At 41.1% G+C, this 18,628-nt stretch overlaps 1 protein-coding gene across 1 annotated transcript in view; it reads right to left on the reverse strand.

The window, feature by feature from the left end:
• The window catches only part of ecpas (Ecm29 proteasome adaptor and scaffold), a 100,730-nt gene that overhangs the window by 5,564 nt on the left and 76,538 nt on the right, over positions 1-18,628 (reverse strand). The window contains exons 34-44 of the mRNA XM_055632447.1: positions 18,098-18,219; positions 14,788-14,938; positions 14,636-14,701; positions 12,671-12,760; positions 9,866-9,932; positions 9,317-9,408; positions 7,245-7,311; positions 5,218-5,413; positions 4,063-4,270; positions 3,343-3,386; positions 2,629-2,821 (exon numbers count right to left, since the gene is read on the reverse strand). Coding sequence (XP_055488422.1) covers positions 2,629-2,821; positions 3,343-3,386; positions 4,063-4,270; positions 5,218-5,413; positions 7,245-7,311; positions 9,317-9,408; positions 9,866-9,932; positions 12,671-12,760; positions 14,636-14,701; positions 14,788-14,938; positions 18,098-18,219 — 1,296 coding nt within the window. The remainder of the gene's footprint in view (positions 1-2,628; positions 2,822-3,342; positions 3,387-4,062; positions 4,271-5,217; positions 5,414-7,244; positions 7,312-9,316; positions 9,409-9,865; positions 9,933-12,670; positions 12,761-14,635; positions 14,702-14,787; positions 14,939-18,097; positions 18,220-18,628) is intronic.

Below are 18,628 nucleotides of genomic sequence, written 5' to 3' on the forward strand. Positions count from 1 at the left end.
GATACCTGTGCTCCCCTGGTGAGGAAGATTGAGACACTGGGACAAACCTGAGACAATCAGGTGTTCAAGACTTAGCTGCCAAGAAGAAGCCCAAGACAGCTAATGCCTCTTTCGAAGCTAAGGCAGAGAGGCTGAGGAAGCCTGCCCACACACAATGAGGGACTGTGCCCATACACAGAGGCAAAGATTAACCAACCAGGATAATCCAGAGACCACCAACACCGACTCTTCAAGCATAAAGCTCAGCTGCCAGGATAAACTTGAGACTGCAAGTGCCTCCTCTTGAGGCATGGAGGAAATACAGAGTGAAGCCTGAGATAGCCACCCTTCACCCTTCGAAGGCCAGGACTGTGCTGCCAGGACAAACTAGAGATAATCAGCACCACTGCACACACGCCCTGATGGTGAGGGACAGTGCCCCCATATGGTCTTGGACTTTCTTACCACTGTATATAAAATTATACCATGTGAGTTCATCCGACTGCAAATGTCGGAGTGGTCACTGCTGAACCCGGTATCATGACGCCCCAAGGCATAGTGGGAGAATGGCCTTCACTGGAAAGCTGTCAATAAATGATTTTTGACACAGCAGATGCCCAGATTCTATGGCAATCTTTCCAACTTAACTGGCTGAATCAAATTTCAAGAGTCCCTGAAGACATTTTTTAATGGATGATATATTCTTTAACTCTTTATACCATGTCCACATAGACCCTTTCCTGTATAAGCAAAGTAGCAATGTTAAAAAAAATTGAGATTTTAAGTCTGCAATTTATCCCATCAGATAAAGCATAGAAAGAAGTTTAATTTGACACCTAATTCACTTTCATATCTTCAGTATTAAAAAAGTTATGGCCATTTTCATACTCTGAAATTAGCATCTTGTTCCCTATTGCGTTTCCATTGACTTAACTCAAAAGCTGTGATCGAGGACAGTCAAAAGCCCATAACTTTCTTAAAAATTAAGAGAACTGAATGAAATTTTCAGTTATTATGGATTGAAGCATTCTGAAACAAATATTAAATAATCTTACTTGGATGACCTGAAAATAAAGTATATAATTAGTTAGTTACCTAATTGTAGCTATTTACAAAATTCATTTACTAGATCTAAACATCTATCCATTTCTTAAGAAAAGGTTAACATTTTTAAATAGCCTAAGTGTCCAAATAACATTCACACAAGAATTCAGAATATAACATGATTTTTAAATCTCATTGTCATGAATTTATAGGCCAAATGGAAGGAATTTAGTGTTTAATTCCTGTACATTAATGGCCATTTTAATCATCTTGCGAGTGGGATTTTGTGGGACAGGATCGATTGGAACGTTGCGGCTGCAGTGAATTTGAACCCCATGTCGGCAGGAAAAACTCTGCCGGTTTGTATGGAGCCAAAATCACATTATCGCCAAGGAAATTTTGATTAAAGGCATCCTAAGAAGCAAGTTTATATGTAAAATTAACGTCTTACATTTTGTTTTGTCCCCTACGTGAGATCCGTCCCATTGTAGGCGCTGACGGCGTTAGAAGTAGCTTTTTATTTTACTCCAGGGATTAAATTGTCACGCGATTTAAAAAAAAACTTACGAGAACGGAAGTCGGATCGATTATTGTTCAGCAGCTTATCAGCCTGAGGAAGTTCGACTCTGACAGGCAGGAGAAAACGGCATTTTAATCCCACCCCCCCTCAAAGGCGCCAAAGTCGCGTACATGGCCAGTGGCAGAACTGCAGCGCCGCTGAAGGTAGGTATTGTAACATCGCTAAGCAAAGGTTCTCTTTTGGCAGACAAAGAGTGAAAGCAGAGAAAACGGATAAGAAAAACACTTCGGCATAGAACAGTCACTTGATATCAACACAGAAAGCTCTCCCACCCAAATTTATGCTCTCCCAACCAAATTTATGCCATTTCAGAATGGAGTAAGGGCACAGAGGTTGTATCTGTTTATGAAGCATTTCCCCTGGAATGCATTGAAGACAGGTAAGGGGCTAGATTCTTTAGAGATACAATGAGGAAACAGGCCATTTGGTCCACTGAGCCCATGCCAACCAGCATTCACCCCGTACTCTAGCACTATCTTACACACGAGGGACAATTTAAATTTTTTTTTTTTAAACGTGTGAGGAATTTCACTTCTCTCACTATGCACCTGGAGAAAACCAATGCGGTCACAGGGAGAATGTACAAACTTTGTACAGACAGCACCCGTAGTCAGGATTAAACGATCTCTAGCGTTGTAAAGCAGCAACTATATCGCTGTGCCGCCAGTTTTAGTAAAAAGGATTGTGAGCACATTAGCTCATGTAACATAGGACACATGTAGATTCATTACATTGTATTAATCAAGGTAATACATTGGGCTGCAAGTCATGTGTACTTTCACTAATCAAACTATATTCCAAACTTTGAAAGTGTTTCTTAATTCCATATCATTTAGTCATTGGCATGGGGGAAAACAAATACGTTTAGAAAAATTCCACTATCAGAGTTGTTAGTATATAAAGGGTTTTGGAAATAAACTTCTAAGCTACCAGAAATAACCTGGCACCACATTTTTCTTTCATTACAAAACACTGGTTCGCAAAGCACGGGATTTATTTGATTCCACTTGTAATAGTAAATTTACCTTTTTAATAACAGGAAATAGAATGTCGACCAAATCCTGGAAAAAATCTTCTTTTGTCTCTCGTAGAATGTTGGCAATACATTTTAAAGCAACCATCTTGTACCGGAGATTTTCTTTGTGGCATTCTTTTAACATAACTTGAATAATGGTGTCAATACTGGGCTGGTCCGGCACTGATTTCCGCAACTCGGCACTGGGCATACAAATCAAAAGATGAAAAAATGTAATGGTGGATGGAGAGAGAAAAGACCTGTCATTGCATACAAATAGTCTTAAGGGCACTTACGCGACCTTTACAGGCGACTGCCGGCACCCGTGATAGGTCGCCGAAATTTTCAACATGTTGAAAAATCAGCGGCGACCAGAAAGATGCAACGACTCTTTGGAGACATCTCACGACCATAGGAGACCTCTCAGTCTGTATGGTCATGAGAGGACTCCCGAGTCTTTCTGGTCGCCGCTGGCACCTGTGATAGGTCGCCAAAATTTTTAACATGTCGCGAAAAGTGGGACAGGCCCTTTAGTATATTGAAAGAGAGTTAGATTAGATTCAGATTAGTTCATATTAGTTTATTGTCATATACACCAGAGCGCAATGAATTTCCTTGCTCACATGAACTTACTGATACGGCAGTTTCAATTTTTATTGTTCTACCGAATTACTTAATACAATTTTGCAAAAACAACAGATTAATGTATGTTTCTGATGTTTACCTGCATGCAGTTACCACACTAGCGACAGCTTTCAAAAGTTCCTCCTGAAAGAAGAACAATTTTTTGTTATGTAGTAGTCTGGACCTTTCTCATCCCCCACTAATGACTCTCAGTAACTCCTACAGTTGATAAAATTGCAGATAAGGAAGGAAGTTCAGGCCCTCTCGACACATCCAGCCTGAAGCATGTTTGAAGCCTCCAATGTAGCATCACATTATTTGAGATTGCATGAATTTCATCTCTCACGATGCACATTGTATTCCTCAGAGCTTATGAAAAAAATGTCAAAAATCTTAACCAAACCAACTTAAGTCCCGGGCTCCTTTCTTGGAGACCACAGGTGGATGCAGAACCCAATGAGCAAGATCGGCCTAACCATGCTCTGTACAGTTAAATTACTTCCTCTAATTCTAGAGCTTGTATATATGAAATCTAAACCCTGACTTTACAAAGTGAGGCAAAACTACATAGGCAAATAAAGAAGTAACATTTTAAAAGTACTGACAATGGAAATTCCACAATAACTAACCAGTAAAACTAAAAATACTGGAATAGAAATAAAATCTGCCACATTGCATAGAGAAAAAATGAATGTAAGATTCTGATTCAATACTACAACATATGGTCTTTAAAGCTGGATTTTTCCTACAGATTCCTACGTTACAAGTTCCTAGTGAGTTATTTCTGAAATGCAACGCAATGCGAGATGTGGTATCCCACCTTTCCTGCCCATGTTCGACCCGCTATTCCTTGTAAAAGTGCGTTCAGTATCATCCCTAAGTGTGGAGGAACCAATGAACCAGTCTGCTGCTTGGCAATGGATGCCATTGCAGCAGCTCCTTGCGCTTTCATCTTCCATGACTGGGACTGCAGAGCGTTTTGTGTAATAGCAATCAATTCTTGCATGTACAGTCGTATTCCACCAAAGCTACCTGCAGCAAAAGCACAGATATTAACCTGTCAGTGTCAGCAGAAAATAGAAAAATGGGTTGACTTAAAGGGCCAACATTCTTCCAAATTTAGTTCATCTGCAATAAAGATCGGCATGCTTGTCTAATCCATGCAATTGAAGATTTTAATAAAATATCAAAACACAAATGTTTCTGGTTGCACATGACTGCCTTATGAACAGATGGCCCAACTCAATGAATATGCACACACTGCACAAAAACACATTCATTCTATGCTTATCCAAACTCGTGTAATTTCAGTACTCCTTCCTCGTCTCTCATATAAGCAAGGAGGGTGTATTTGTGCCCTTGGTAAAGTTGATAGGTGAGGAGAAGTGGAAATAAAGGGGTGAAGAATGGAAGGAAGAAGAAAAGCAAGAGGCAAATGTGCGGGAAAGGTGACCAGCGAGATGAAGAGGCAGTATGGAAAAGAAAGATAGAAAGACTCGGAGATTGATAAACAGACATATAGTGAGGAGAACCGCAGAAAGGCGGTCAGATGAAAGAAAAAAGTTGCAGAAAAAGGCAAATTACATAAAAATGAAGTGGAGAATACAGCAGAACAATTTTCTGAACACTTTATTCTGCAAACATTATTGTGGAAGAAACATATAATAGTAGATATAAAGCCTGAGACAATAATCTAACGTAGATTCAGACAGGATTAAATCATTCCCAGCACTTTAAAACATTCCTGAAGTTTTTCTGGCAGCACATTTCCTGTTAATAATTGCGGAGTATCCAATATGCTCTTATTAAATGGGCTCCCATTTTTAACAAATTCAAAACCGTTTTTTTAATAATTAAGAATTGTGACTTCATAAAACATAAAAATAAGTATAAACAAGCACCTGAGAGTTAAGCCATGATTATGATTAAACACTCTGTGCTATGATTAGGTCGGAACGCATGGATTACATTTTACCTACCAGGGACATTCTCCTGCCAAACTTCCATCCAGAGGTCTGTGTCGCTGGTTTCCCCTTTATCTTCATCTGGGATTTCATGCATTCCAAGGAATGCAAGCGGCAAGGACAAGACTGCGTGCTGCTTGATTATATCGGGGCTGTGGCGCCCAATGGCATTTACAGTTAGTACACAAGCTGACTGATAGATTGGTTCTGAAAAGACATAGTTATCAAAACATTACAAATGATTAATAATTCAAAATGGAATTACTAAAGTAAACAGGTGCACACATGGATATTTCCATAAAGAGATTACAATCACAAAGTTTAAAAGATATTTGGATAGGTACATGGTTAGGTAAGGTTTAGAGGGATATGAACAATGTGCAGGCAAATGGAAGTACCTTCGGTAGGCAATACGGGCAGATGGACAACCCAGGCTGAAGTGCCAGGTTCCCTCTGGTGTGACATTGACTCCATGAAGAACATTGGCAGATTACTGGCATAATAATCTTTGGCCAGTAGGCATTCTAGGCCAGTCCCATTTGCTTGCATTTGGGCCACATTCGCTCTGAACCCTTCCTATCCAAATATCTGTCCAAATGTTTTTTTGAAAGTCGTAACTGTATCTGGTTCTATAGATTCCTCTAGCAGGACGTTCCACATACATACTAGCCTCAGTGAAAATGTTGCCTGCGGTCCCTCTTAAATCTCCCCCCACTCACCTTAAGCCTATTCCCTCAAGTTGAGAATCCTCCACTCTTGTGAAAAGACACAATATTCACTTTCTCCACGCCCTTCTTGAATTTTCAATAAGGTCATCCCTCAGCCTTCTATGCTCTAAAGAAATAAGTCTCAGCCTATCCAGCCTCGTCATATACCTCAAGCCGGCAAGTTCTGGTAACATCCTACTAAATCGTGCTGGGACCCCAGCTATTTACAATATATATTAATGATTTGGATGAGGGAATTGAATGCAACATCTCCAAGTTTGTGGATGACACGAAGCTGGGGGGCAGTGTTGGCTGTGAGGAGGATGCTAGGAGGCTGCAAGGTGACTTGGATAGGTTGGGTGAGTGGGCAAATACATGACAGATGCAGTATAATGTGGATAAATGTGAGGTTATCCACTTTGGTGACAAAAACAGGGAAGTAGACAATTATCTGAATGGTGGCCGATTAGGAAAAGGGGAGATGCAACGAGACCTGGGTGTCATGGTACACCAGTCATTGAAAGTAGGCATGCAGATGCAGCAGGCAGTGAAGAAAGCAAATGATATGTTAGCATTCATAGCAAAAGGATTTGAGTGTAAGAGCAGGGAGGTTCTACTGCAGTTGTACAGGGTCTTGGTGAGACCACACCTGGAGTATTGCGTACAGTTTTGGTCTCATAATCTGAGGAAAGACATTCTTGCCATAGAGGGAGTACAGAGAAGGTTCACCAGACTGATTCCTGTGATGGCAGGACTTTCATATGAAGAAAGACTGGATAGATTCGGCTCGTACACGCTAGAATTTAGAAGATTGAGGGGGGATCTTGTAGAAACGTACAAAATTCTTAAGGGGTTGGACAGGCTAGATGCAGGAAGATTATTCCCGATGTTGGGGGAAGTCCAGAACAAGGGGTCACAGTTTAAGGATAAGATGGAAGTCTTTTAGGACCGAGATGAGAAATCTCTCTGTTCTCCAGCACTCTCGTGGGCTTTGCCATTAACTGTGCAAGTCCTGCTCTGGTTTGACAAACCAAAATTCAGTATTTCAAATTTGTCAAAGTTAAAATCCATTTGCCTTTTCCTGGCCCACATTCCCAACTGATCTAAATCTTGATGAAAACAGATATCCTCCTCAGCTATCATTATGCCACCAATTTTGGTGCCATCTTCAAATTTACTCATGATGTTCACTACATTGTCATCCAAATTGTTAAGAAACAATACTGTACCCAGTACCGACAGCACATCACTGGTTACAGGCCTCCAATTAGAAAAACAGCCCTCCTTGACTACACTTCGACGTGTCAATAAACTCTATCAAATATACTCACCATCCTTCTCAAGATACCACATGTTAAGTTTTTGAAATAACTTTTCTGTGCTGCTGGATCTTGCTGCCTGTAAGATAACATACAAGTTTTGGATTGTTAGAGATTTGCATAACAAATCAGCATAAATACCATATATGAACATAACATGTGATTGCTCAAAATGCTCAGAGCATTGTGTTCAAGAAGGAACTGCAGATGCTGGAAGATCGAAGGTACACAAAAATGCTGGAGAAACTCAGCGGGAGCAGCAGCATCTATGGAGCGAAGGAAATAGGCGACGTTTCGGGCCAAAACCCTTCTTCAGACTGATGGGGGGTGGGGGGTGAGAAGGAAGGAAAAAGGAAGGAGGAGGAGCCCGAGGGCGGGGGGGGATGGGAGGAGACAGCTCGAGGGTTAAGGAAGGGGAGGAGACAGCAAGGGCTAGCAAAACTGGGAGAATTCAACGTTCATGCCATCCGGACGCAAGCAACCCAGGCGGAATATGAGGTGCTGTTCCTCCAATTTCCGGTGTTGCTCACTCTGGCAATGGAGGAGACCCAGGACAGAGAGGTCGGATTGGGAATGGGAGGGGGAGTTGAAGTGCTGAGCCACCGGGAGTTCAGGTAGGTTATTGCGGACTGAGCGGAGGTGTTCGGCGAAACGATCGCCCAATCTCCGCTTAGTCTCCCCGATGTAAAGCAGCTGACATCTAGAGCAGCGGATGCAGTAGATGAGGTTGGAGGAGATACAGGTGAACCTTTGTCGCACCTGGAACGACTGCTTGGGTCCTTGAATGGAGTCAAGGGGGGAGGTGAAGGGACAGGTGTTGCATTGTTGCTCAGAGCATTATTGCTGCACCAGTCTGTTCTGATCATGTTATCTCAACGGACGTGTAAAATATGCGGGAGTATTGTTAAGTTCACAGTTCAAATACAGGAGGAGGAGAAACAAAAGTAGACATTTTCTTTGACCCATCCCCCTTGTCTTTTGGCGAACTGGTTTCCAGGGGCAATGTAAATGAATGCTTAAAAGCCACTTAGATTTTTACATAATGCCTGTTTTTCAATGAGGAATTGGTCCATAAGTCTCTTCTGCATGCAGAGTCTGCATTTACTATGTGAGGCGATATTTAATTCAGTGGGTTAACTATCATCCAGGCAGTACACCCTACAATTTGACACATCCTGACTGTCCTCGCATTGATATTTGAAGGAAGCTAGATTTAGAAAAGCACTGCTGTGCTGGGTTGGAGCAAGCAGGCAAGTTTGATTGCAGACGGAGATAAAAGAAGATTTCTCTTTCAGATGCTACACTTGTTCAAGATTGTAGAATTCACAGAAAATTCCAAATGTTGCTAAGCATTTTATTTGCCTCCCCTTGTTGGCCTTTATAACATGAGTAATCGAATATAGGAGCAAAGAGGTCCTTCTGCAGAGCCTTAGTGAGACCACAAATGGAGTATTGTGTGCAGTTTTGGTCTCCTAATTTGAGGAAGGACATTCTTGCTATTGAGGGAGTGCAGCGTAGGTTTACAAAGTTAATTCACAGGATGGCGGGACTGACATATGCTGAGAGAATGGAGCAGCTGGGCTTGGACACTCTGGAGTTTAGAAGGATGAGAGGAATCTCATTGAAACATATAAGGGCTTGGACACGCTAGAGGCAGGAAACATGTTCCCGATGTTGGGGGAGTCCAGAACCAGGGGCCACAGTTTAAGAATAAGGAGTAAGCCATTTAGAACGGAGATGAGGAAACACTTTTTCTCACAGAGAGTGGTGAGTCTGTGGAATTCTCTGCCTCAGAAGGCAGTGGAGGCAGGTTCTCTGGATGCTTTCAAGAGAGAGCTAGATAGGGCTCTTAAAAATAGTGGAGTCAGGGGATATGTGGCGAAGGCAGGAACGGGGTACTGATTGGGTATGATCAGCCATGATCACATTGAATGGCGCTGCTGGCTTGAAGGGCCAAATGGCCTACTCCTGCACCTATTGTCTATTGTCTTTTACAGCCCAAAGTTCCTAACCCAATTTTTCCTTTTGGTTCCCAGTTATTTAGCATTTAAAGTAACGTAACACTTTGTTCCGTAGAAACTCACCCGAACCAAATGACCGATTGCAACAGCATAAGCTTTTCGTATTGTAATATTACGATCACTTAAACCAGACAACACAGCGCTCATCAATTTACCTGCCAATAATGAGAATAATGTTGCAATAGTTAGACATTGTACATGGCTTGACATTTCAGTTAATCACATTGTGTGTGCATAATTTGTCCATTGTTGCAACTTCAGTATTTAACATTGTTAACAAAATGTAAGCAGATATGCATGATTTTGGATTGGAATCTATAGTCAATTTGAAATGCATTGTCTTAAGTGAAGTGAATGCAGATTCAAAAGAAATCTGGTTGAAAACATTGAAGGGGAAAAATAGTCAAGATTTTGGTTAAAAGAGCAGGGAATGGGATTAACTAGAGAACACTTTTAAAGAGGGGGCAGGCACAACTGTCTGACTGAACACTTTTGTGCTGCACATTTAAAGTATTTAATATGGAACATAAGTATCAAGGTTAAACAGTGGATTTCCACAGTATTCCCAAATGAGTAAAACAGTACTAAACATCAAGTACACTACACACTGACCTGCAAAGGGACTTAAGTCTTGTGGACACTTGGTTGTCAAGAACACTACCACATGGGCACAGCCTCCCTGTAAATCACAACACCATATTAACCAAGTATTTTAATATGCTGACCTGCTTTAATAAATGCCCTAGATTTCATTTACCTTTTGCATTCTGGAAATGTTCCAAAGGCCTATGCTGGCTTATCTGGAAGTGATCCCTGAACAGAGACTCAATCTCAAATGCTGCAAATCATGACCCTACAGTGCCCTCTATAATGTTTGGGACAAAGACCCATCATTTACTTATTTGCCTCTGTACTCCACAATTTGAGATATGTAATAGAAAAAAATCACATGTGGTTAAAGTGCACATTGTCAGATTTTATTATAGGCCATTTTTATACATTTTGGTTTCACCATGTAGAAATTACAGCTGTGTTTACACATAGTCCCCCCCATTTCAGGGTGCCATAATGCTTGGGACACATCGCTTCACAGGCATTTGTAATTGCTTAGGTGTGCTTACTTGCCTCCTTAATGCAGGTATAAGAGACCTCTCAGCACCTAGTCTTTCCTCCAGTCTTTCCATCATCTTTGGAAACTTTTATTGCTGTTTATCAACATGAGGACCAAAGTTGTGCCAATGAAAATCAAATAAGCCATTATGGGACTGAGAAACAAGAATAAAACTGTTGGAGACCATTTGGAACACCATGAAGAAGAAAGAGAGCACTGGTGAGCTTACTCATCACAAATGGGCTGGCAGGCCAAGAGAGACCTCCACAGCTGATGACAGAAGAATTCTCTCTATAATAAATAAAAATCCCCAAACATCTGTCCGACAGACCAGAAACACTTCAAGAGTCAGGTGTGGATTTGTCAATGACCACGGTCTGCAGAAGACTTCATGAACAGAAATACAGAGGCTACACTGCACAATGCAAACGACTGGCTGGCGTAAAAATAGGATGGCCAGGTTACAGTTTGCCAAGAAGTACTTACAAGAGCAACGACAGTTCTGGAAAAAGGTCTTGTGGACAGATGAGACGAAGATTATAGTGAAAGCATATCACCTAATCTGTGAAACATGGTGGTGGGGGTGTTATGGCCTGGGCATGTAGGACTGCTAAGGTACTGGCTCACTTATCTTCATTGATGAAGGTCGGTGGAGGCCGGTTCTCTGAATATTTTCAAGAGAGCTGGATAGCGCTCTTAAAGATCGGAGTCAGGGGCTATGGGGAGAAGGCAGGAACGGGGTACTGATTGGGGATGATCAGTCATGATCACATTGAATGGCGGTGTTGGCTCGAAGGGCCGAATGGCCTACTCCTGCACCTATTGTCTATTGTCCAACTGCTGATGGTGGTGGCATAATGAATTCTGAAGTGTATGGACCCATCCTATCTGCTCAAGTTCAAACAAATGCCTCAAAACACATTGGCCGGCGGTTCATTCTACAGCAAGACAATGATCCTAAACATACTGCTAAAGCAACATAGGCTAAAAAATGGTCAATTCTTGAGTGGCCAAGTCAATCACCCGATCTGAACTCAATTGAGCATGCCTTTTATAGGCTGAAAATGAGAAAACTGAAGGGGACTAGCCCCCCAAAACAAGCATAAGCTAAAGATGGCTGCAATACAGGCCTGGCAGAGCATCACCAGAGAAGACACCCAGCAACTGGTGATATTCATGATTCACAGACTTCAAGCAGTCATTGCACGCAAAGGATATGCAACAAAATACCCAAACATTATGGTGCTCTGAAATGGGGCACCATGTATAAACACGGCTGTAATTTCTACATGGTGAAACCAACATGTATAAAAATGGCCTTTATTAAAATCTGACAATGTGCACTTTAACCACATGCGATTTTTCTATTACAAATCTCAAATTGTGGAGTAGAGGCAAATAAATAAATTATGGATCTGTCCCAAACATTATGGAGGGCACTGTATCCACAGACGACGAGATTCTTCTGACAACTTGTGCTGTCAAGGTGTTTTCTACCATCCCTAAATGTCTCCAATCATTAGAGACATTTAGAAACAGCTGAAATACACTTATATTACTCGAAAATTAAACACTAAAAACAAATTTAAAAATCTGTTAGATTAAATAATTTCTTTAAACAATCTGCCTCCTTCACTTACCTTATATCTCACTCAAATGAGCGGGGTCACTATGTTAATGCTGCTTGGCTTGAGTACCACAGAAAGGCTAGATATCGTGTATCCAGCCCTCCTGTTCCGTAGTTCAGGGGAAGAATAAGTGGTTGCGTGTACCAGCAACTGACTTCCAGCACTCCGTACATCTATCATTAGCATCATCTGCAGCAATATATCCAACAAACGCCATTGCACAAACACAATAATGAAACAATGATCTCAAGTAAAAAATAAAGGAAAGCTATGACAGCCTCATCGAGGGCCGACATAATTTCCAACAGGATTTATCAATTGTACTAATCTATCAAGATGCAAGAATTAAATGCATCATTCATATCAAGATTAACACATTGAAATGAAATGATGCAATAGAGCCACAAGTTAAAACCAACTTTATACAGACTTGCAGATTTATTTATAAAGGTAACAATTTTACTACCACTTAAAATACTGCACTACTTTTCAAACCTATGATGCTGGTGAGTGCACTGTCAAGACACCATATCATTCAAATCTTGCAGTTTCCAACCAGCTCTGGTATTTTAATTAATGAACAGGTAAACTTTCAATAGTCTGCAAGTACAAGTTTAACATATGCAAATATGATCAAAACATTTGTAATCAAATATTTTGTTATAGTTTAAGACTCACTTTGGTTCCAAGACCTACTCCACTCTTAAGCAGTTCACACAATTTTGGAACCAGATCCCCTAAAACAGATATGTCTGTATGTTGGAGACACTATAAAATAAAACAAATGCATCTTTTACTATTTAAAATGATAACATCTTTTACAAATAAAGTTGTAGGTAAATATATCAATTATGTAAGTTGTCAAGCGGCACAAAGACCATGCAATTAAGAAGGACAAAAAAAAATCACAATTTTCAAGGGTCAATAATTTTGTAAGTGTTTGATCTACATTTTATTTATATTACATATTATTTATATATGTTTACAATAGACAATAGGTGCAGGAGTAGGCCATTTGGCGTGATCATGGCTGATCATCCCCAATCAGTACCCCGTTCCTGCCTTCTCCCCATATCCCGACTCCGCTATTTTTAAGAGCCCTATCTAGCCCTCTCTTGAAAGCATCCAGAGAACCTGCCTCCACCACCCCATGAGGCAGATAAATCTTTTAATTTGGTACGATTCCCAAAATTATTAATGGAAAATGTAGAGATGTCAATAATGGACGTGGCATCTCATTGTGCAAATATTCTTAAAGTTAAAAAGCTTCTATGAATACATTTACCATTTGGTAAATGGAAACTAGAATTACAATTGGAATTTGAAACCAAACACTCGAGAAAAAAACGTTGAGTGCTTTTGCCGAACAATTTAGAAGAATAAACAATGTTAAGTGTCATCATCAAACGTAAATGTTTGCGTGGCCATTTGTTGTTTGTGGGTAGACAAAATAGTGGAGCAACTCAGCGGGGCAGGCAGCATCACTGCAGAGATGGAACGGGTGAACCTTCTCAACAAATCTGACATGTTTTGTCTATCTTCGGTGCAAACCGGCATCCGCAGTTCCTTCCTACACACATGGTTTGTGGGGTACATTGACTGCCCTGGGGCATTCACTACAACATGACACAACAGGTGCCAAAGTGCTTTGGGACGTCCCATAGCCAGGGGCATGGCTGGCGCTATGGAAATGCCAGTGTTGGTGTGTTAGCAGCCACCGCTGGTTCTCAGTCTACGCTGCGCTGCGCTGCCACCTCCACTGGCGCCAGTAGTTCAGTTGGAAGAATCTCTGCACAGAGGCGATTGCAAAGGACTGGGTCTTCTTCTGCGGCCCGTGGGCTTGCTCCACCTCATTGCCCGCCCACTGGGGTCGGGCTACAGTCCGAGGCGGACATTCCTCTTCCTGCGCCCCAGCCAGCTCCCGCAGTTCCCCGGGCGTCCTGCTGCCCAGGTACTGCCAGGCGTTTCTGCCGGCATAGTTGCGGGTGTCCACGTTGGCGTTGTAGGTGCCGACCAGCAGCTTGATGACCATGTGGTGGTCCTGCATGGCGGCCAGGTGTAGGGGCGTGTAACCCGCCCCGCCCGTCCACATCCAGCTGCAAGCCGGCACTCCCCACCAGGCCCCCCCCCCCATCGACCACCCTTGCAGCGCCTCCGCATTTTATATTAGGTATATTGATTTGCCAGCCAATGTGCCTCCGTTGGCAAGACTCACTTTTGTCCTTCAGATTGAAACATTAGTTAGTGGCGTAGCCTTTTCACACTTACCATATTGATAGTCTCCATCCGGCGGACCTGATTTCCCTGCACTCCGCCTGGCACTGTCCATAGCAGTCTCGCATTTTCCGCCAACCCCTCGCACTGAATCTGTTCCCAATACCCCCTGGATATGCCCCTTCACCCTCCTCCTCTGTGGCACGTAGACTCACTAATTGAGGACCCTCCCAGTCCCTCCCCCACCCTCTAAGTGATTCCCCATCGACCACCCTCTCCCCCTCGCCCTTACAGTTTTATATGTAATTATATATTTATATTAGGTATATTGATTTACATAAACCAAATTAGCCTCCATGTTGTGCAAGACATTTTCTTTTGATCTTCAGATTGAAACATTAGTTAGTGGCGTAGCCTTTTCACACTTACCATATTGATAGTCTCCATCATCGGAGATGATTTAGCTGCACTCAGTCTGGCACTGTCCATAGCAGTCTAGCATTTCAACAAAAAAAGTAAAATTATCCACTGAATCTGAAAAGGTATATTGTACAATACTAATGTTGGATATTATACTTCACCTTCTCTTGTTCTGTGGCACGTAGACTCAAATAATTGAGGACTTGTGGCTCAAGTACACTAAGTGATTCCAATAAAGTGGGGATAAGTTTTGCTGCATGAGGCTTTAAAAGTGGTCCTGCATTCTTGCTAATTTTTACTAGGGTGCTGATGCTATGGAAAGAAAACAAAGAAATCAAAATCATATTCTTTAAGAACCCCCCCCCCCCCCCCCAACATCTGAAGAAGGGTTTTGGCCCGAAACGTTGTTTATTTCCTTCGCTCCATAGATGCTGCTGCACCCGCTGAGTTTCTCCAGCATTTTTGTCTACCTTCATATTCTTTAATATTGTAATATCATGAAAAAAATTAAGCAATCAGATTATTAGATTTTCTAGAACTCAGGAAGTTTTTACAAATGTATACAAGGGAAAGGGGACTTGTAATTAGTTTGTGATAGCAAACAATGATGCATGTACCACTGTTTAGTCCAAAAGCAATGCTAACTTGTATAGTTATCGAGCCTTGATAATTTAACTGCATCATCCTTGCATTTGAGAGAACTATTACCCAGCTAAATGCTTGGCATGGTTGGATATGCAGCAAAATTTAATGTTCAAAGTGATTACACTCACCCTTCAAACCTCTAAAAGTTTTCAACAAGCCTTTTGTGAGGCACTTTGTCTAAAAACCCTAAAATATAATCATTTTTTCAACATCTTTACTGTTTTGATTACCATTACAAAATTGATTCCAAGCAACAGGTTCCAAGATTTTATGGACTAATTAGTTTAGTTATAAGTATAATTTTCATTCTGTTTAGTTATTATATTAGCCATAATCCAGGACATTTTGCTTGCCTAAAGTGGCAGGCAGTGACTAGTGGGGTACCGCAAGGCTCAGTGCTGGGACCCCAGCTATATTTACAATATATATTAATGATCTGGATGAGGGAACTGAAGGCAATATCTCCAAGTTTGCGGATTACACTAAGCTGGGAGGCAGTGTTAGCTGTGAGGAGGATGCTAGGAGACTGCAAGGTGATTTGGATAGGCTGGGTGAGTGAGCAAATGTTTGGCAGATGCAGTATAATGTGGATAAATGTGAGGTTATCCATTTTAGTGGCAAAAACAGGAAAGCAGACTATTATCTAAATGGTGGCCGACTAGGAAAAGGGGAGATGCAGCGAGACCTGGGTGTCATGGTACACCAGTCATTGAAAGTAGGCATGCAGGTGCAGCAGGCAGTGAAGAAAGCGAATGGTATGTTAACTTTCATAGCAAAAGGATTTGAGTATAGGAGCAGGGAGGTTCTACTGCAGTTGTACAGGGTTTTGGTGAGACCACACCTGGAGTATTGCGTACAGTTTTGGTCTCCAAATCTGAGGAAGGACATTATTGCCATAGAGGGAGTGCAGAAAAGGTTCACCAGACTGATTCTTGGGATGTCAGGACTGTCTTATGAAGAAAGACTGGATAGACTTGGTTTATACTCTCTAGAATTTAGGAGATTGAGAGGGGATCTTATAGAAACTTACAAAATTCTTAAGGGGTTGGACAGACTAGATGCAGGAAGATTGCTCCCGATGTTGGGGAAGTCCAGGACAAGGGGTCACAGCTTAAGGATAAGGGGGAAATCCTTTAAAACCGAGATGAGAAGAACTTTTTTCACACAGAGAGTGGTGAATCTCTGGAACTCTCTGCCACAGAGGGAAGTTGAGGCCAGTTCATTGGCTATATTTAAGAGGGAGTTAGATGTGGCCCTTGTGGATAAGGGGATCAGAGGGTATGGAGAAGGCAGGTACGGGATACTGAGTTGGATGATCAGCCATGATCATATTGAATGGCGGTGCAGGCTCGAAGGGCCGAATGGCCTACTCCTGCACCTAATTTCTATGTTTCTATGTTTCTATAAGTAGGCAAGGCCCAGCCTACCTTCTTGTTGTTCCCACAACCTAAAGTACATGGCAATTTTAATCACAACCAATTTATTTCCTACAGTTACAATCATTATTGGAACTGTTTTAAACCCTCCTTGCAGTACTGGTACATTGAAATTTTACAATATTACGTGTAAACATTAACAAAATATTTGAAGTAAAATTTAGCTAATCCAGCACCTTTGGGACTATCAAGTCAAGTCAACTTTATTTGTCACATACACATACAAGATGTACAGTGAAATGAAAGTGGCAATGCTTGTCGGATTGTACAAAACAACAGAACAGAACCAGTATTTACATTAAAAAAAAAGGTTGCTCTGGGCTGCCAGATTAGACTGAACGTCAACTCTTTTTGGTATCCCAACATATTTTTACTTCATTTTATTTTTATGCAGATAATACAAATTTTCAGTGAACTCATGTGGCTTAATGGGTGTGTGGGAAATGGCCCTAATGAGTTTAAAATGAGCATAAGAAATGGTCAATGAGTTTAAAGTGAGATTGAGATGAATAAAAATAAGTTTTGATTAGTGTCTTTCTTTTAAACCAAATACATTAGTGATGGCACTCTTTCAATATTCCATAAATATATATATAGTATATAATATTTATGAGCCTGATACAGAACTATTAGGACTTCTGAACCTTTGGATAACAGATAGTCAGAGTTTAAATGCAGGACGAAGGGAGAATGGGACTGATGGGATTTAACTACTCAGATTATCAGATATCACTGTATTGGTGTACTGACAATAAATGTGAATTTGAACGAGATTCAACAAAGATTTGATGGGTTAAAAGGTATCTTTCTATGCTGCAATAATGTTATGATTTATTTACAAGGAATTTCATGGGGGTGAAAAGGAAGAATCTGTTTCTAGTGATGGCCAGCAGATTTAAGATAAATAATTTACTTAAACACTAACCTGGTTTATAGAAATTAAAGATGCTGTAAAACTATGTGATGTAAATAGAACAATCAACTCAAATTAAATTAAAGCTCCTTCAAGTTTCACTTCATTATCCTCCATTACACAAACATAAAATGTGGTGCTAATGGAATTACTCGACAATACCAGAAAGATGAATTAAAAATAAGTTTTGATTAGTGAGTAGGAAAGAACTGCAGATGCTGGTTGAAATCAAAGATAAACATAAAATGCTGGAGTAACTCAGCGGGACAGGCAGTATCTCTGGAGAGAAAGAATGGGTGACGTTTCGGGTCGAGACCCTTTTGCCTTTCTTTTAAACCAAATACATAAAAAATGGTACTCTTTCAATTTTGCATAAATATATATTGTACATATAATTAACAATACATACATATTATCCTAAATGTATTCAATGCATTAAAAAGCGTTTAATTAATTTTGCTCCTCCACAGTAAGTACCTGATAGAACGAACTTCTGCCACAGGACTGATAATGCCAATGTCCAATAAGCAAGGCAAGAGCACTGCAACAAGTCGTTGACCAGCAGCACCGTTGGAAGGTTCACACAATTGGATACAGACCTATAAAATGAAAACAAACTCAAAATAATGGATTCACATTAATTTGACCTTCAGGTGGAGTCACGGGTAGATCGGGTGGTCAAAAAGGCTTTTTGGCACATTGGCCTTCATCAGCCAGTCTTAAATATAGGTCATTTGCAGTTGTATGGCATTGGTGAGGCCACATTTAGAGTATTGTGTTCAGTTCTATGCACCAAGTTTTAGGAAAGATGTTGTCAAGCTGGAATGGGTACAGAGAAGATTTACAAGGATGTTGCCAGAACTAGAGAGTCTGAGCTATAGGCAGAGGTTGAGTAGGCTGGGACTCTATTCCTTGGAGCGCTGGAGGATGAGGGGTGATCTTATTGAGGTGTACAAAATCATGAGAGGAATAGATCGGGTATATACACAGAGTATCTTGCCCAGAGTA

This window comes from Leucoraja erinacea, chromosome 3 (assembly GCF_028641065.1).
Source record: "Leucoraja erinacea ecotype New England chromosome 3, Leri_hhj_1, whole genome shotgun sequence".
Classification (NCBI taxonomy): Eukaryota; Metazoa; Chordata; class Chondrichthyes; order Rajiformes; family Rajidae; genus Leucoraja; species Leucoraja erinaceus.